This window comes from Gallinula chloropus (assembly GCF_964237585.1).
Source record: "Gallinula chloropus genome assembly, chromosome: 1".
Classification (NCBI taxonomy): Eukaryota; Metazoa; Chordata; class Aves; order Gruiformes; family Rallidae; genus Gallinula; species Gallinula chloropus.
In genome coordinates this window covers 36,475,317-36,495,103 of record NC_140085.1, presented here as the reverse complement: position 1 = coordinate 36,495,103, position 19,787 = coordinate 36,475,317, and the positions used below count along the sequence as shown (strand labels likewise).

Sequence of the window (19,787 nt, the reverse complement as noted above, 5' to 3'; positions counted from 1 at the left end):
ATAATTTTAAATTACAAATTGTAAAATTTTCATAAATGGATATGGGTCCATAAACATAAAAACATTCAGGACTCATATTTCTAACATCTGAAATTACAGATCTATTTGCAACTGAAATTTTGGTTCAGCTCTAAGAGATGAAAGGAGCTCTTTACAAAGTTAAAATTCAGAATTAAAATCTAGTTCCTGTTCCAACTGTTCTGAACAACTTCGAGATTTATAAAGCCTGTTTCAGAAATCCATAATAATTTAAATGAGTCTTGTTTTTTAGTTACTGTGATGAATTGGATTGCCAGCATAAGCAGAGCTCTTCTCAAGACAGAAAATTTTGCTTATGTATGGACTGCATGAATTGAGACCTGAACATGTAAAAAGCAGAATAATTAAGTTGTGCATAATTAAAATGTTGACTGAGGTTTGAGATGTTCAAATATTGTGTATAAATGATTCATTTTTTTCAAGATAGGCTTTAGATCCTTCCATACTTTGAGAGGAGAGTTACTCATAAAGGTAGTTCTACTGCATGTCACAAAATATTCTTGTGTTTCTCGGAGTTCTTTATATAATCAATGAGTCCTTAACTGAAATGATCTGTTCCTAGTCTTGCTTAATCTGGCCTACCATTTCAGGCATTGCCTCAATTTCATTACCATGAGACCATATTGTTTGTATTATTGAGTCCAAAAATCATATTAATACAGTGATGTAAGCTCATTGCCTTTAAGAAATTACTTCATAGATCACAAGAGTGTTTTCTAGTTTAGTGAGAACATTATTTTATGCTATGAATGGTTTGAACTCCATTACTGAGGAGGATATACTGATGTCTACTAAAATTAAAATCTGTACAGTGTTGTGATCTCATGCTTACAATGTATTTATTATGTGTTTCAAAGGTGTTTGTTATATATGAGAGTTCCCAGTGGCACAGAAATTAAAAATTGAAATGCATCACGTTAATACTGAGCTTTCCCTGAAAAAAGGGCCTGTCAGCTACCATCAGTAATGTTACACATGTGTTTTCACACTGGACATAGTGACATCAATCAAAATCATCAGCTGCAGTAGCCAAGCAAGTGCTGGCCATTGGTTGCTAAAAAAGTTGAGTCGATCACTTAGAACAAATACTCAGTTAGTTTCTTGATGGGCAAGGCCAGATGTATTATGCACGTTGCAGTTGTGCCTGAAATCAGATTGCACCTCCCAGCAGGTGTCTTTGGATGACATGGGAAGCTTGTGTGCTATGAGGGTCACAAGTAAGTGGCATCGGAAGAACAAAGACGAGTGCGATGATATTCCAGCGGTTTGAGTATGCATTGATGGATTGATAGCCGTGTTCATTTGATCTCTCCCTTGGCTGCAGTTGGCTTTGTTAGGCTTGGATTCCTCTAAGAAGAATAGGAGGCATTGGTCTGAACGGTTTTGAACAGTGCTTTTCCCAGTTCAAAGAAACTTCCTGTCTTATATTCTGATATGGAGTAAGTCCACGATCTGATGTATTTTTCATCAAAAGCCAAAGATAAGACCTACTACCGTCTCTAAAGATACACCATTGTCCTCCAGTGTGGAAGATTCATGGTCTTACACTGTGAGAGGGAGTTTGTTATTTCTGGTATATTACTGCAAGGCTGAGCAGTGCATACACTCTCTGCTCTTGGACCTGGTCTACTTTGCATAAAGAAATATCCATTTGAGTTGAGAGAAAGTCTGCTTCTGTCATCTAGGAATTAGGGTGCACTTCTGGATTATATAAATCTGATGTTGCAGTCTTTCCTCTGCCCCAGTACTTGAATCTTGCTGGAGGGTTTCTCATTTCAAATGAGAACTAGAGCTGCTGGCAGTTAGTCTTGGCAAATTTTCCTTTTCAATGTATTTCTTGGCAGAGAAAGTATCATGGAAACCAGAAAATACGTAGCTGCAGCAACCAAGATGAAATATAGTGAGTTGACTGGGAGTGTTCACAATATGGTTAAAAAGCAAAAGATAAACACTGTAGAGAAAGAAAGAGCACAGTGAGGGTGATCGGGTCAAGTTTTAGGAGGTGTTTTTGCACACACAATACTACCAAAGGGAGTGTTAATAATGTCATCAGTAATGGAGAATGTGGGAATTGGGGTCAGTTTTAGAGTAAAGTTTGTGAGTTCTCATTTTAATAATAAGACAAATCAAAGCCCAGAGTGAAGGGACAAGTTTGCTGGATGCACATGTGGAAAGCAGAATACTGAAAACTTGCTTTAGCATTTCTTAAGGCAAATTGATCTGTGACTCTAGAGTCACCAGCCAAGGTTTTAGCAACTCACAGCTCCTAAACAGACCTACTACATTAATTGCCCTGGAGCCCAGAAACTGATAGCTTCCAGGGTCAATGTCCTTTGAGATGTCTCACCATATGGTATGTCTCAAGTTCAAAGATATCAGCCAAGAAACCTGAAATTACTGAATACATTTTTGATTAATTGAGCATCGAGAGCTTCCAGAAGTACCTGCTAGAAATATTTGGGAAATAAGGAGCTAGGAAGTTGGAAATCTGAAAGCTGCAGTGACTTAGATATTCAGAATTTGACCTGAAAGGATAGCAATTATTATGACATTGTGTAAGTTAAGGGGTTTTAGCCTGGTTTCAAATAGACCTTTTTCTTGCTGCAGGAAATTAAAGGAGATTTTTTTTCCCCTCTAACTGAAATACATATTTTTTAGAAATTTAGAGTTTGCCTTGGAATATAACCCCTGATTTCTAGCCAGTTCTGTTTCACTGTAATCAAACAAAGAAGTTGAGAACTGTTACAATGACAGGGCATTTCCCATCAGTGGGGAATGTGCACTTACTTGACCGAAGGGAAACGAACATTACATGAATCAGTGCATCGAAAGTTTAGGCAGAGATCTTCTGCAATGAGACAGGAGCAACATTTATTTTTCAGGTAAATAAGGGCTTGAAACGTATTCTTGCAGATATAAATTGATGAAAAAGCCGTAAGTAATTTTGTATTTCACTTCCTGATAGAACAGACAGTTATAATAAAGGTTGCTTTTCAGAGTGCACTTTGAGCAGTGCAAGGCAAATGAGAGCAGCAAATCACTCCTCAGGGAACATCGTGATGATTGTCAGTCCACTGCCAAAAAAGTTATTTCATGCCTATTACTGGCAATATTTGACTCTTCTCCTCTTCCCCCTGACATCTGGTCTCTCTGCAACATACTTAGAAGTTACCTCTGACTTCCTGTTAAATCCATAGCCCACTGCTAAATCTGAATTTTTTAGGCCTTTCTTTCATCTAGCATATCCCATGTAAATCTATGAACCAAAGGGTATCTTCACTTGGGTTAATGACCTTGCACCAAAAGACTGCAAGTCTGCATCAGCAACAGGCTTATTTATTTTCCTTCCCTAAAAGACTAAAAGCTGCAAAAGCCCTGTATTTTTTTTCTCTGTATGTATGTGCTTAATGAATACTTGATTACATTTGGCTAGAAGAGGAATCAATAATGAAAAAAAATCTTGTCCTGTCCCTCTGATGTTTCGTTTCTAATCCAACCGCCCCACTTTTTTACCTGTGGTTTCCAAAAGCCAGGGCGGGCTGTTATTTCAGAGTGTACGTGAGGATGCGATTAGGCAGCGTGCTGGATTTCTCAGTGCTTCGCTGGTACTCTGCGGGCACTCGGAGGAGGGCTTGTGAGGGGAGGTTCTGCAGGGTAGCTGCTGCGCAGTGCCTTCATTCCTAATTTGACTAACACTGGCTTTCCCATGATGGGCTCTTAAGTCACTTCTGAAGTACCATGTGTTTTTAAGTAAGGATCACCTAAATGATTGAAGTATCTGATAGGCAAATATGAGTATGTTTAAAAGTGCTATCCTTAGCGTTGGCTGGCATTCCTCTTGGCAGCCTGAGAAGACAAGCAAACTGTACTCTGTCATTCATAGACATAAGTGGAGAAACTTGCTCTGCCAAGGGTTGGAGCTTTTCAGACTTGAAACTTGCTGTAAAGGAGCAAACTACATCATTAACAACCTTGTTTCTTAAGGACTTCACTAACACAAGTGAGATAAGAGTAATTCTGCTCTTTTCAGTCAGAAAAGCAGAGGCAGCCTTCCCAAAAAACAATCTGTGCCCTCTCATACAATATGAAGTGGGACTGCTTGGGTGGTTTTCTGTTTAAGTGTCGACTGGTTCTTGGTGACTGATGTCCCTTCAGTGTCTTGCAGGCTTACACTGGTACCTCTTCTCCCTCAGGATGATGGAATCTTCTTTCTAGACTGTGGAATTTTGTGGGCATGAATATGTTACTGCTTCAGCACATAAGCTGCCCATGAATGCCAAGTGCAATTTTCCCACTTGATTATGAGAGAAATAAAAAAAAAAAAATCCAACCCCCAAACCTTTAATTATATATAGCTTGGATTTTCTCCAGAATGGTAGATTCAAAAATAGATTTTATTAACTGAGGGCCAGAATCTACGTTATTCAAAGCTTTTTATCAGAACATATGGCAATTACTCACAACTGCTAGAGATACACGCATTTTCTTCTAAAATACAAAATGGATGAATATGCTCTATACCTGTTAACCTTGTCTGCCATCTCCCTGCTTGGGTCTTAGCAGACCATTTCATGCTATTACAGTGTTTGACATTTGTAAATAAATAATCATCATAATTTCTGTGGCATATTGAAAACAGGATGAGATCTACCTCTAAATATCACATGGTTTCCAAGCTTGCAATGCCGATACAGAGCCCAACGACTTAGTGATAGTTAAGATAATGAATGAGTCTGTGACTCTTCGTTTCAGCATCTGTTGGCCTTCAAGGTTAATCTAGTCATGTGCTGTGTCAACGGATATTTCTCCCTCTCTCATGTGAAAATATGTAACAGTATACAACACTGCCAGGTTGATCAATACTGATGAGTGATAATAAATTGCTGGAGCAGCCATCTTTAGCAATGTTAAACACCAGGGAAACAGAGGACAAAGGAAGAGAAGCAGAAAGCTCATTACAAAAATAAAGATGCTAATTCAAAGAATTTTATATCAGTGTGCAGTGGCAGTGATGGGATCTTAAGGCTTTCCACCTGTTTTAGCTTCTTTCTGACACTGACCATCAGAAAACTTTTCACTGTGATTTGCCGTTGATATTCACAACCCAGTTGTGGTGTGTCCTTCTTACCCAGCAGAGGACTTGAACACTTGCTTAAACATCACATTCATAAGTAAGCTTGTTGATTTGGCTCAACTTGCATGCATTATACATCATGTGATGGATTAAGTTCCTGAAAGAACGTGAGAGGTCTTTAGTGAACTTAAATAAGTACTTTTGATGCCATCTCATTATTTGCTTTAAGCAAATTACTCGTTCACCCTTCCTAAAGATGAAGATAAAGATTCTTTTTCCAGCAGAAACTCTTGTAGCCATCCCTTGGTAAAATTGTTAGCATCTTTAGCTGAAAAGATATTTTCATCACAGTGGAATTATAAGGCATTTTGTCCATCAAAACACTATTGCTAGCCTTCTTTAAATTATCTTCAAAATTAATTTTTATGCACAGACATTATGAGAAGAAAATTCATAGTATGTTGACTTCTCTTTTTCAAAGCAAAATGGTACTTTGCTTGTTAACAATGCAATCTGTAGGTCTTGAAGAGCATTTAAATCTTTCTCCTTTCATTTTTCTGCACTCCCTTCTAGTATATGGGGATTTCATTTTCTGGTTTTGGAGTTTGGGATTATTTTGCTATGGAAATGATGCATGTGCAGAATCATTTTCAGGACTAGGGCCTTAGGATACATCAACTGTAGTTTCTGAACACATGGACTTGCAGGCATATATAGCCCTGCATATTTTACTGCCAGTCTTTCGCTGTATTTCAGTAATATCCATAATACTTTCCTTCGTTAGTTTCTTTTGCATATGGTACCTTATACATTGTTTTTTCTGCTTGACATGTGCAAGTTGTTCCTCCTGTGTAAAACACCTTTTAAATGATGCTGGATCTGGGACGCGTTCCAGAAGCCTGACATCCCTAAGTACTGGTTAAGGGAATGCTTGCTTCATTTTGTTTAATCAGCTGCTTTCCTCATTAAGATTCAATTACTTCTCTATCTTCTTGTGGTTTAATTTCAGAATTTAGTAAGATTAAGGGCACTTAGAAAAAATAAGGCAATATACAAATGAATATCCATTAAAAATCTCTTGTTCGTGGTACCCAGTGTCTCAAATACTTGAGTGAAGTGACTTGATCTTACATTTGACTTCCTGTTAAATCTGCTTTCCCAAGGAATTGTCACATAACTATATGCATATCTACTGTTTCTGGTGAGTCACTTGAAATATGTAACTTTTTAAAGAATTGATAAAGCATTAATAATTTTGTAAATAAGAAAGAAGATAAAAGATTTTTACTCGTAAGTGAAGAACAGCTCCTACGTGAAATACAAGTTATAACTATGCTAAAAGCCAACCTGAAAACGTATATCTTTTAAAGAATGTAGAAAATTACAACAGGCATGAAATCAATCTATCAAATTAGAAGGTGAGAATAAATGTTAATTTATTATTTTTTTGCTTATTTTTATACTAGTCATATGAAGAGAGAATGATGCACAAATGTCCTGACATGGTTTAGTGACCTGCCTTTGAGAGACATCACTGTAAAAGACTAACAGTCTTTTACCATTCCCCTTGGGATTCTTTTCTTTTCTACTTTTCTGTGTTCAGATTAGATTGAGAACTGGTTATGTAAAATGTGAGAATTAGTATACTGAAAAGACAAGTAGCAGTCTGTATGAATAATTTCATTAAATAAATTGCAGGAATGTTCCACTTCCCTACAAAATAACGTCTCAGATCAGGGATAAAGTAACTCACTGTGTGCATGTGACAGCTGACCATAAGCAGAAGAAAATAGATTTAGGGTGATTGTTAAATGTTAACTGTGAGGTAATGCATAATTATTAGTAGCTGTCTCTACCAGTAAGCATAGTAGGGGTTTTTTTTCCCTTTTTGGTATTTTCTGCCATGTAATGCAGAAGTCCTGATTAAGATCATCAGTTCTTTCCTTCTTAGTGTGTGTTCCCAGCCCATATCATAGATACCAGCCTTACCATTCCCAGTGCTCAAAGTAGCAACAAAAGTCAGAGTAAATGTGCTGGGTTTGCTGTCTGCTACTTGCTCCTTTAACCTGATGTCCTGGAAGATGGTGCACAGATGGGACATCCTCACCTCCTCAGTGCCAATCCAGAGAAATTCCAAACTCTCTGAAGCTATCCAAGTGTATCCATTTTTCCTACCAGCTATCCACTGGTAGGGAAAAAATAAAAAAGACAAAATTATTATTGAACCTAGAGAGAGTCATTAAAATTGGTGGTGGTGGTGGTGATAAGTCTGATTTAAATGAAGTACTACAGCATGAGTAAGTGATGCTTTACTTCAGCCACAATGTGCCAGCATCCTGGGATTACTATTTTCTCAACTATACTGTAAAATAGAAAATTGCTTTACTCATGAGCTGTCTTCAGCTTCACACATACCCATTTCTCTTATACAATGCTATATTTGATCTGAGCACTAAATTATGCTTCATAAATGGATTTAGGGAAAGGTGGCTGGACTTTACAGTCCCATGAAAGCAGATACTCAATGAGATAGTAGTTTAATCCCCAGAAACTTCACAGATTAAAACTACACTTTGAGATGTATAATTTTTTGATCCAAAGGCAGTATCTGTGCTGGCAGTAAAGTATGTCTAGTGGTATTGTTTGGAAAGTTTGGAATAGAACTGATGAGTTATTTGATATTGTGGAAATTGTGTTCCTATATATATCTATTGATAAAATCACTATTTCAATACATTTCTTCCTAAGGTTCATGGAAAATAACGTATATTTCTATTAATTTTGGCTAAGAAGGAACAGATAGGCTGTTATCTTCGGATATGTGAGGGTGTAAGGACAATAGTATGTCTTCATGCTTGACCTTCTCTGTGTTCTTTGGGTGTTCCCTGCAGAACAAGAAGCAGAACATGCAGTTGCACTTCTGGTGCTGCACTGGAGTGGAATAATAATTTCTTTAGGGAAAGGACTCTTTTCTTAGTATTGCCTGACTATGTGCTGACCTTCAAGAGAAGTTTATACTTGCTGCTGCAAAACAACTAAAGCCAAGTGTATAATAATAGGTCCCTCATCAGTTGCAGGAATGGGCAATGCCATCATTGTACCCTCCCTCCTGAATCTTACCTCTTGAAAAAATGGGAGATAAATTGCCATTAGCGTTCCTGTTGTTGCTAGTGATGGTGCTACAGCTACCTCAGAAGGATCAGCTCCAGGAGGAGGCTTGAGTTCTGGATTCAGTGCCAGGAGTAGGCTTTGGCCAGTGGGCTTAGCTGAGAGACTCCAGGTCATACTGCACAGCTACGGTCGGGAAAATCCAGATGGGAAGATTCATTGGGCTTTATTTTAACAACCTAAGGGTTAAGTTTGTGATAGAGATGACAGCTTTCTCTCTGCTTGGTGAAGAGTGAATAGGATATCCAGATTACCTGCTGGAAATGTTTGTCTGACCCACTAAAGAAAGCCCTTGAGCAAAATCCTTAACTTTTAAAATTCTGTGAGGTAAATCTCACACTTCACGTCAAGAGTCTCGCTTCAAATTTACAGCACGCAAAAGAGTAGACATAGTAGAAAGAAAAAAGAAAGGAGAAGTAACTCATCTTGCTATCACTTCATTTATTGAGCTTTATCCCCTCTGTGTTATCTCATTAAGATTTGAGATACTGGAGTCTTGCAAGCTCAGCTTATCTATAAGAAAACCCTTTTAAAGCAATTTGTTACATGATTTGCCACACATATTATTAAAAAACCCCCTAAAAATACATGCAATGTGTGCAATCTGCAGCTGAGGAGGAGTACAATGATTATAAATAATTAGATTTTATTTAATATACCAAATGGGAAAAAAGTAAACCCAAGAACTGCGGTTTTCTCCTATGAACTAAAAAAATTAAATATCTCAACATGTTTAGTAAATGACGTATTTTTAACTTCACTTTCTGGTTGTGCTCACACACACAGAAGTTCCCATAATTATAAGCATTTTAAATTCATTACATTATCCTTAATCTATGAATAAAATCAATTTCCAAAATAAATTAGTTGCGTGTAAGGACTGAATTAAGGATAATAAATTAGATTGCCTTGTCTGAAAATAATCTAGATGGCCAGTCTGGAAATAAGATAACTAACCCTGCTGTCTCTTGACAAAGGAATTATTTGTTCAGCACTCTAACCCACTGGAATTGGTGTTTTGACTACCATTGTCTATGGTAGTAACAGGTTGGTATAGCTGCTTAATACTATGTAGAATGTAAGTCTTGTGTTTATGCTTAAAGACTTTCATTGCCCGTGAAGAACAAGATGAGTGGTTGTGTGCAATAATGCTTGGTGCAATTTTTTCTTCATTGTTCCTTCCTAACAAGACACAAGACCCAAACTGCGTAAAATACCACGAGGTGAAACTAATAATGAGAAGTTCTAGTAAAATTAGAAAGCTCAACAAAAAAGTCCACAAGTTGAAGAGCCTTACATATTAGTATGTAAGGCACACCTTCAACTAGATAGGTTGCTTGGAGCCCCATCTAACCTGATCTTGAATGTTTACATAGATGGGCCATCTACCACCTCCCTAGGCAATCTGTTCCAGTGTTTCACCATCCTCATTGTAAAAACAAAAATCTTTTCTTATCTCTAGTCTGCATCTGCCTTTGTTTAGTTTAAAAACATTAGCCTTCATCCTATCACTAGAAGCACTACTAAAACATCTGTCCCTGTCTTTCTTATAAGTGCCCTTTATATACATATTGAAAGGCTGCAGTAAGGTCTCCCAGGAACCTTCCCTTCTTCAGGATGAACAAGCCCAACTCTCTCAGCCTTTCTTCACAGGAGAGGTGCTCCAGCCCCCTGATCAACCCTGTGGCCCTCCTTTGGACTCAATTTGACAGCTCAATGTCTGTCTTGTACTTGGGACTCCAGAGCTGGACACAGTACTACAAGTGGAATCTTATGCAAGAGGAAACCTTTATTGGTGGGAATAGGACAACTCTTATTGGAGGGTTTTTAGAATCAGTCAAAAAGATACCTTTTGAGATAATTTGTTATGGTAGATCTGGTAGAATGTACCAAGATCCGGTAAGCACCCTTTTTTACTGCTTCTTATTGTAAAAGGGAAAAAAATAAAATAAAAAAAAAAGAGCGGAAAAGGTAATTTCCTGTATTTAAAAGGATTCAAAACCATGTACTTGGGAAAATCAAAAGGGAAAAAATGGAAGACATGTTGCCCTGAGTATTTGGAGTATGTACAGTCTCAGGCAGGCTGGGACCCAGGCATGAAAAGTCTAGGAATTTGACAAAAGTGTGCTGTCACAATTGGGATAATGCCAAACCAAGAAAACACAGCTGATAAGGAATTTTCTGAACAACTAATGTGATCATTCAGATATTAAAACACAGTATTTGTTCAGAGTAGGGTTTTTCAAATATTGTTTAACAGGACTGGGTGGGAAACAAGTTGGGAAGAGAAAAGAAGCTCTGTGTATGTATGTTCAAGTGCAGCTGAGCACTGCTGACCCTTTCCTGGGTGGTGAGAATTTCCTTCCTTTTTCCCCAAACCCTGTTCACATTCCTACCAAAAAGTCATGCATGATGACGTCTACACTGGGCAGCATTTTTCTAGCACCTCATTTATGCCTCATGAAGATGCTTTTCCCGATTTCCTTCCTAGTCAAATCCCAAGCAGTTTTGTAGTTATGTCATCTCCTTTCCCTAGATATACCTATTTCTTTTCATCACAATAAAGTCCAAGCAGCCCAAAGTCACTTTGCCATTCCCACAGGTGGCCTACAACCTGCATCCTGCCTTTTTCACAGTGTCCCAGTCTTCATTCCTGGGGTGCTCTTACCATGTATCTTCCCCATGTCTCAGGTTCCTGCTCCTCAAATCCCAGACTGACCAAACTTTTTATTGTGTCTTTTTTTTCCCCTCTTCCAATGACATTTCTTGACCTAACTTGAAAATGACTCTCAGGTGGTTTCTGATTATTACTTTCACACATCTTTTCAGTATCTTTTTCCAATTGTATTGGCTATTATATATATTATCGCTCACATGCTTGTGCAGGGACATAAAGATGTGTTAACACAATTTTGAGGCTCATCTGCATGTAGTGGTAAGGCTTTCAAATATATCTGTCTTAGGCAGTGGTTCTTTCAGATGGTCTAGTAAATAGGACAGCTTCTTTACACTCAGAAGGTGGAAGCCTGTACCTCTGTTCCTATTCCCCCCTTTGCACTGGCACAGATCTTCTTCAGTGGACAAATTCACCTAAATTTAAACTGGCTGAAATCTAACCCAGAATGCTGGAAGTGAACAGATTTCCATTCTCTTTAGCTTTAGCAGCTATCTAAGAAGACAGACAAGCATGAGAAGTATTGCAGAGATGCCTAGAAGAGAATGACACTGCCTGGCTGGAGCATATCGATTCAAGAAGGGGTGACCAGGCCACCTACCACCAACATCGGTTCTTACATAGTTTCCATATCAGCTGTGTAGAGCTTTTCTTGACCTTTGCAGAGATTTCCTACTACATTTTAACAATGTTGAAAAGTCAGACACTTGTTTGGAGAATTCAGTGAAGAATGAGTCAGTTGATAGCTTTTTCTCCAATTAAAAATATAAATCACAAGAAATGTACCTAGAAAATAGGGCAGTAAGGGTGCGTGAGAGGTCATGAAGTCCATCCTCATGTCTAAAGCAGGACCAGGACAAATGAAATGTGCTTTTCTTCTCATCCACAGTTTATCTAATGCATCCATTTCCTTCTTCCTTTCCCTGCTTTCACTTCTCCCCTTTTCCTCATAGGTACAATTTAAATCAACTGTTCTTTTTCCTTGTGCTCATAGTCTGCCCTTCCTCAGTCTCTGAACTTAGTCACACGGGCATGATACTTCACTTGAAGTGCTTTAAGATCTGGTTGCACTTCTCATTATCTGACTCTGGTTTCACTGCATGTGTGTACAGTGTAGTGTAATAAATTAGGCAGTTTTCTTTCCTTCACTCTGTGTTGAGTCTGGTTTGCCCATGACGTTGATTACGGGATGATCTCTCCCTGTCCTTATCTCGACTCCTAAGCCTCTCAATATATATTTTCTCCCCTGTCCAACTGAAAAAGGGAGTGATAGACTGACTTTGGTAGGTGTCCGGCCTCCAGCCAGGCTTAAACCACTACACTGATCTTTTCACAAACGCGCTCTCTTCCCTTTTCTCCCCCATGCTATATACACATCACTGGTGCACACTCAGCTTATGACTGTGAAAGGAAGGTTTATTGGTTGCCATGCCTGACATGCAGTCTGCACAAATTTTTCTACTCAGCTGGACATCTGAAACCAGACTCGTAACAGACTGCAGCAGAAGTGCCATTATAAAGCATATTTGATAGGTGTGAGAAACAGACGTTCACTCAGTATAATTAATAGTGCTGGCAGCATTAAAAATGCATGCCATGAAATGCCTAAGTGGTCTGCAGCATCATTTGAGTCTGAAGGTGGAAAGAGTCAGCTGCTTGCGATATGGCTGGCTGCTGCTAGAGGCCGTTGTTATTTCGTATGCATATTTAAAGAACCGCACAAAAAATGCCATCAGGTTTGTGTCTCAGGCATTCCAGGCTCTGAGCTAAAATATAATTCCTGGCCCTTTCAGTCTGAAATTACTTCTTTTGATCTAGCAATGTGAAGTTTTTTACGTAGTGCTGTGCTTTAAAATATCAAAGAAATTAGACCATTTTTCAAAAGCTCTGCCTTTCTTTCTAGTTGCTCTTCTTTGCTTCTTTGAAAGATTCCTCATTACTTGAATTATTTTCTAGAAATGAAGTTGCCTGACCAGACATGTCGCAGCATAGCAGTGCCTTCTGGACCTGTTCCTGTCCCCAAAGGAAACTGCTTTTTTCCCCAGCCTTGAACTGGAAAGGGAGTTTACTTGTCTGTAACCAGTTTTCTGCTAGTACTGTAATCCAATCTCTGTCTATGAATTTGGAACAATAAAACAGATATTTGTGGAAGGATATTTTTTTATATAGATATATATACACATACACCTATATATATGATATTGTAACACTGACATAATTTACATTCTGTAATTATATAGAAAGATTCTTTCTTTTCTTTTAGGGTTTGTAAAAGTGCCCAATTTGTTAGGCCATGTGTTATAACCAAAGGCAAAAATTTTAAGGGCACGAGTACAAAACTATAATTAGATGTAAGGACATTAATATGTTACATTGTGAGGATCTGTGAGGATTTTTTAAATGTAGTATTACAAGACATGCAATGGATTTTTATAGGCAGGAGATACTATTGCAAAATGGATTTTTTCCATTCTTAACCATTTAAAAAAAAAAATTAAGCTAAAAAGATTTAGCCATTTCTGAAGATCATATTGGGAAAACTGTGTTTCTTTTCCTTATATTACAAAAGTCCTGCAGTCATTTTCTGGATCTCTGGCATCTCTAGGATTTGGAGCAAAGCTCTGAACTTGAATGGAAAGCAAACCCTGGTAGCAGTCATGTATTACTTCGTTTGTGCCACAATTTTGCGTACAATTCTCCATCCTGTCAGTCCAGCCTCAAGAGAGACCTGTGTTGAGCTGTGCTGTCTAAAAATTTTATCTATATGGAATATGCATCATATTCTCACAGTGCCAATGTGTACCTAGAATGCACATTTGCCTTTGTCACAGACAAAAGCAGTTGCATCCTGGATTTGGTGAGCAGAATTTTCCCACAGTGGTCCACCTTTGCTCTTGGTCTTGCAAATACAGACCCCAAAGTGCAGCCTTGTGTGCTTGGAAGAGATGAAGGAGAAGGGAATGCAGCAGCTGTGGGCAGAGACTGTAACCTTTACAGCACCATCAGCAAATGGAAGATGAAGATTTAAAAAAAAAAAAGGAAGTTTGCTGTCAAACCTGATGGACATTCGTTCACTTTTAAGTGTTTGACTTTACAAACTGAAATTATTTTCAATGTGGGCTTTTAAAAATTTTTTTGTTTGAAAGAAAGGGCAGAAATATGCTTTGGAAACACATTAATTCTCAGCTATGATGTCCCACATTAGTTTGTCTGATGCAATATTCTTTCCACACATATATTTGGATCTGCTTATGTCATAAGAAGCCCTTTTGTTTGGGTAGTTGTTTAGTATCTGGACCTATTTGATGAGAATTTCCTGGCTGCTGTGAAATAGCTTGGTCTCACTGCATTCCTACAGGGGCTATCTTTGATTCATTATTATCTCCATCAAATAATTGATGGTGTCAGCGGAGAAGGCAGACGAGGTAGTTTTACAGGAACATCATTTAAATTGCTTTTGTTCTCAGAGGGGAGGGATGAAGCAGGAGTCAGTGAAGAAAGGCCAGCACTTCTGTTATCCATACTGCTCTGGATTTATTGTTGCATATAAAACTCAATTTTGCAGGCTTGCTATTTAGCCTTCATATTTTGGATGTGGAAGGTGTAAATTCATCTTCAATTTGCCTAATAATCAAAAGATTATTCATTTCAAACTGTTTTTCAGAGGAAGGAAACAAAGGTTATGGTCCCGTTTTTGAGGAGCAGCCCATTGATACCATCTACCCAGAAGAATCTTCAGATGGACAAGTTTCAATGAATTGCAGGGCACGAGCAATTCCTTTTCCTACTTACAGGTAACTCTTGACATTCAGGTCTTAGGTGTTTTAATCAGTGAGTGTTTCAGGTATTAAATGACCGACTGCCTTAACAGGATGATACAAAGCCTTCAAGACTGGAAAATCAGGCAGATTTGCAATTTTTGAGTAAAAATCAACCTTGATTCAGTTCTAGACAGTGTTGAAGTAGTACATTCCTGTTATGCTAAATGTTTTCATCTTTTTAAACAAATACTTTTGAAATTAATATTCAGAAGCAAAACAAACAAAAAAGTGACCTTCAAAAAAATAAGAGGCAGGCTACCTTTCTAGCTTTGGCTAAGGATGATTGAGTGTCAAGTCCTTGTTCTTGATTCCAAACAGCTCTGTTAGAAGGACTGTCTGTTCAGCCTGGATATTCTACAAACTATGTAGCTTTTGCATCTACCATATTGTAGAGGGACAGTCTTGAGTGTGTGCTGAAGACATGAAAAATATTCTTCTGGGAAAATGTTTCAACTAGTTTTAGTAGACATTCACGCATTACCTCTTTCACAATAATTGTGTTGTTATTAGCAGGGCAGTTCTGCTTCTCTGAGATATTTTGGGGCATCCCTATGAGTTTGTTGGCTAGTATCTGCTCATTTTGTACAAAGGAATGTACATAAGATTGTCACTATTAAAACCATGACTAATGTACAACTTAGTCACAGGCAGTAAACTGCTGTCATAATACTAAGGGACAGACAATATTTATTTCCAGCAAAATTATCCCATGATCCTACCATATGTCCCTGATAGTTACATGTGTTCTTAGGCTATGGCTTCTAAGATAGAAAAAGCAGTTGAGTCTCCTGGCCTTTCTTTTAAATCGGTTACAGTATTGTGGTGAACTGTGGTATTCTTTGGTCAAAATAGTTTAAATAGTCCTCACTGCCTTTTTAAAAGTGGGCTCACAGGTTTTCTACATATACAGAACCACCTGTGATTGAGGATTTGAGGGGAAACTAGAATATATCCCTTTTTAATATGATCTCTGGCTCTAGTATCTTTTCAAGTTTTTCTACATGGCATTTGGCTGTTGTACTTGTTTGCGTTCCCCATGCTTTGGAAGGACTAAAAGTGTGGAGAGATCAGATACACTTAGATTCAGTATCCTTCTGATGTACTTACCCATCACTTCCAGTTGGTCCAGAGACTCCTCCAATCTGTCTTCAAGACCATGTAAACATGTCATGAGTGATTACAGGCTCTACATAAATTACCTCGCACCTCCGGAGCTCTTCTATCTAGGAACAGATCTGACAATTATTGCTGATAGCTGGTGTGATGATAATTGCAATACAGAATAAGGCACCTTTCCTTATTTCCCAACATCATTATTTTAGTCTGTCTCAATACAATAAATCGCCTTCATTTCTTAGCACTCCAACAGTTTATGAGCCAAAACTCTCTTTCAGAGGTAGATAAGTCCTTCCCGCCGTTTTGGTTTTTCTGACCATTCACCTTCATAGTTTTCTTTTTAGAAGTTCTTTATTTTCAGTGTTGGTTAAGCATTCATAAATCTCATCCTTCTGTATTTAATGGTCCTTCACCCCTGCTATAGTTCAAAGACTCGTAGTTTCTAGGAACCTAATTTTCCCCCTCTGTCATTAGTGAAGCCTTCAACACAGCTATGAAAGGCAGCACACTTTCATGGGGACAAACTGTGAGTCCTTTAGTCCCCAGTCCTGTATGCCAACCATGGACCTCAAATAACTGTGCCATTTCTCCTGAAATTATTTTGTAGTCAATGCACACTGGTGATTACCAGTGGCCTTTCTCTGTCTCTTGGTAGTTTTAGCATTTCTAAGGTTTCTTCAAACACCATTTCTTTCTGTAAGCTCCTCTTGAATATAGCCGCTTGGGTGGTTCTTAACTTAGCTGTAGTTATCTTTATATTATATATATTTATATATCTTTATATAATATATATATTATATATATATATATCTTTATATTCCTGAAGTTTTACACCTCAGCTGGAAGAAACTCAAAGCAGCCTTGGAAAAAGACAAGACGGATAGAAAACTGCACATTTTACTAATACACCTTCCCAAGCTGCTGCGCAGTTCATAGGTTAAAAAAATCCCAGATATTTGTTCCCAGCTCTAGAGAGACATGACTTCTTTTAAATTCAGTGCAACTGTTTGGGTGTCATGAGACAACTTAGTCGGTGTTTTCATGTGTGAGAAACACTATGCACTCATGAAAAGGACTCTCCAGCTGAACCTGGTGAGAACTACCCACGTAAATGAAGTTACTCGCAAGCACAGCTTTTGTGGAATGATGGAGTTGCCATTTAAGAGGCGAGGTTTGAGCAAGAAGACCCCATGACTGTCTTTGTTAAGGTTAATATTTTATACTGCAGAGTCACAGTGTTTTAGAAATTAATATAAATTATTATTGTAGTCAGAGGAAAAGAGAACTGAGAACATAAAAATATGATTGTGTTTTTGTCTTTAAGAAATTCAGAAGAATACTATTTTTAATTCTTACTCTTCTATGATGCACATTTTGTTTTTCTGACCTCTTTCATTGCAACATAAGTTGTACTTTTGACAGTTATTCCTAGGTATTTCTAAACAGATTAATTTGTAATACAGACATGTAGCATATCTCACAGGACAGGAGGTATGACACCTCTAAAATCCTGTAAAAGCTAAATGCTATTTACTACAACTTGAAAATCTTACCATTTCATGATTTATTTTTATTTTGTTTTCTGTTAAGACCACCTCTGTTATTTTTCTTCTCTTTGACAATAGCAATTTAAGCTTCCAAATGACTATTTTGTATATTTCAGTGTAATGTTTCATTAAAGAAGGAACACATAGGGTTTGCACTCTCATTTTTGAACACTAGTACCTATTTTTACTGAGTGACAAAAAAATCCAACCAGTTTACACAGTGAATATGTTATGATCTTTAAATGTATTTAAGTTGCATCTTTCCTTGCTCAGGAACTGTGTAATTCCTCTCAGAGAAGGTTACAGGCTCCCCCATGTGGACACAGTACTGGATATAAATACAACTATAAATGATCAATTGCTCCTTGTCTTTTAACTTTGTTGAAATCAGAAGTCAGTAAGGGCCAGACCTGGTCCACCGAGTTCATCTTGTAGCCCCTGAAGTGGAAGCTGCAGCAACTCAGTGAACTGGCAGGGGGCTTTTGCAGTAATTCAGGTGGGAGTATTCAGCAATGTCTGTAATGGTCCAAGTGGGCCTCATATCCAGCATGCCACTGTCTTTGCACTGACATTGCTGGCGTGTTAGGCTTTATAAACATTTTCATCCCCAACAGCGAGTCTGCAAAAAAAGCTTTTAAAAATTTCGTTAGTCCATACTTTTAAAGTGCAGAGAGAGTATTTTCTTAGCCAGTTTGGCTGTTTAAATATACAGAATCACAGAATTGCTAGGTTGGAAAATACTTTTGAGATAGTCGAGTCCAACCATTCCCGTCCTCTACTGAACCATACCCCATATTTAAGTACACGTTTATAATCTCAGCACTTGGTCATTAGCTGGCTCATGTGTCCTGCGCTGTATGCCCTGCAATCAGGTTATAACCTGCATCTCATCCTTACAGGGCTGAAGCAGACTTAGAATAAGAGACTTAAGACCTATGAAGTTCATGGAATGTGTGGCTCTTGCTGAAGAAAAACTTAAAACATACATAGAAGTATATTAATAACTTCCTGTATGGTTTATCACAACTAATGAATTATTTTTCAAGCCGTATTTCTTACTAGTTTTCTTTTTCTGGGCCAAACCTTACATCTGGCTTTTCTTTTTTAATAGGTGGAAACTCAACAACTGGGATATTGATTTAACAAAGGATCGCTACAGTATGGTGGGAGGCAGACTTGTTATCAATAATCCAGAGAAATCAAGGGATGCTGGAAAATATGTCTGTGTGGTGTCAAATATCTTTGGAACTGTCAGAAGCAGTGAAGCCACTCTGAGTTTTGGATGTAAGCTGATTTTTACATCAATAACTACATAGATTACTGTTAGCCTGAAATGCCCAATGTTTTACGCTGCAGTGTCTTCTGCTAACACGTGCTATGGCTCTACCACTCTGTAACGACAGTACAGTGCCTTAGTCTGCAGACATCAACACAAAGTTTGGTATTTTATATTCTTTAGCATCCAGCTGACATGACAACCTTCTCACTGAGTTGTAAATTAGTAATTAAAGAGACTCATAGATCTTGAGATAATGATGTCCTGACTCTGTTTAAATCATGGTAGGACCTGAGGGGAGATAGTCAGAGAAGAAATATGCAAGTCAGGGCATATGATGACAAGGTGCTGCTGTTGTGCAAACACAACTGGGATGCCTGAAGGAGGAAGGCATGGCACTTGCTGGTAAAGCATGCTCCCTGACTCCTAGGCTACGATGAAGACCGTGCCAGGGGACATTTCTGTCAGCTTCAGACATTCATGAACTAGTCTTGCGGATGGATGCATACACACAGACCTGCACTGCCAACAAACTCACGTGTTGTAAGGAACTGACATACTACATGAAGATTAATGTAAAATTTTACTGACTGAAGACAGAGTTTGGGATTTTTATTTTATTTTGCCTTACAGTGCTTTTTTCCCTGGATGTATTTTTTTCATCAGAGGACAAAAAAAAAGGAATCCACAACAAGAAGGAATCTACTCTTACCTGGTGACCCTTCACAAAGACCTATGTGCCCTTTTGTCCTGACATTAAGTGCTTAGTGCTCCTCTTGTCTTTCAGCAGCCTCCATGAGTGGAATTCACTCCATAATCCATAGGATCAGTGATTAAGTGAAAAAGTCTGTTTTCTGGTAGTGATCATAATACTGTGGGACCACATACCTTGAGAAAACTTAAGAGGCTGTGAAGAGCTGATGGATTGCACAATAGGTGATCCAGTCATATAGTCTATATTTTCTAGAATGAAGACCAGGATGTTATTTCCTTCCATTAAAATTCAGTTTGCAGGTTATTTATTTATACCTAAATCAGGCCTTAGTGGTGCCAATCCTGAACAACCAGTATG

General features: G+C 38.1%; 1 protein-coding gene across 1 annotated transcript in view; it reads left to right on the top strand.

Annotated features, from left to right (window-relative positions):
• Nucleotides 1-19,787, top strand: part of CNTN1 (contactin 1) — a gene marked incomplete at its 5' end in the record, with an annotated part of 143,240 nt that overhangs the window by 56,335 nt on the left and 67,118 nt on the right. The window contains 2 exon segments of the mRNA XM_084266510.1: nt 14,620-14,749; nt 18,551-18,723. Of these exon segments, the coding sequence (XP_084122636.1) occupies nt 14,620-14,749; nt 18,551-18,723 (303 nt within the window).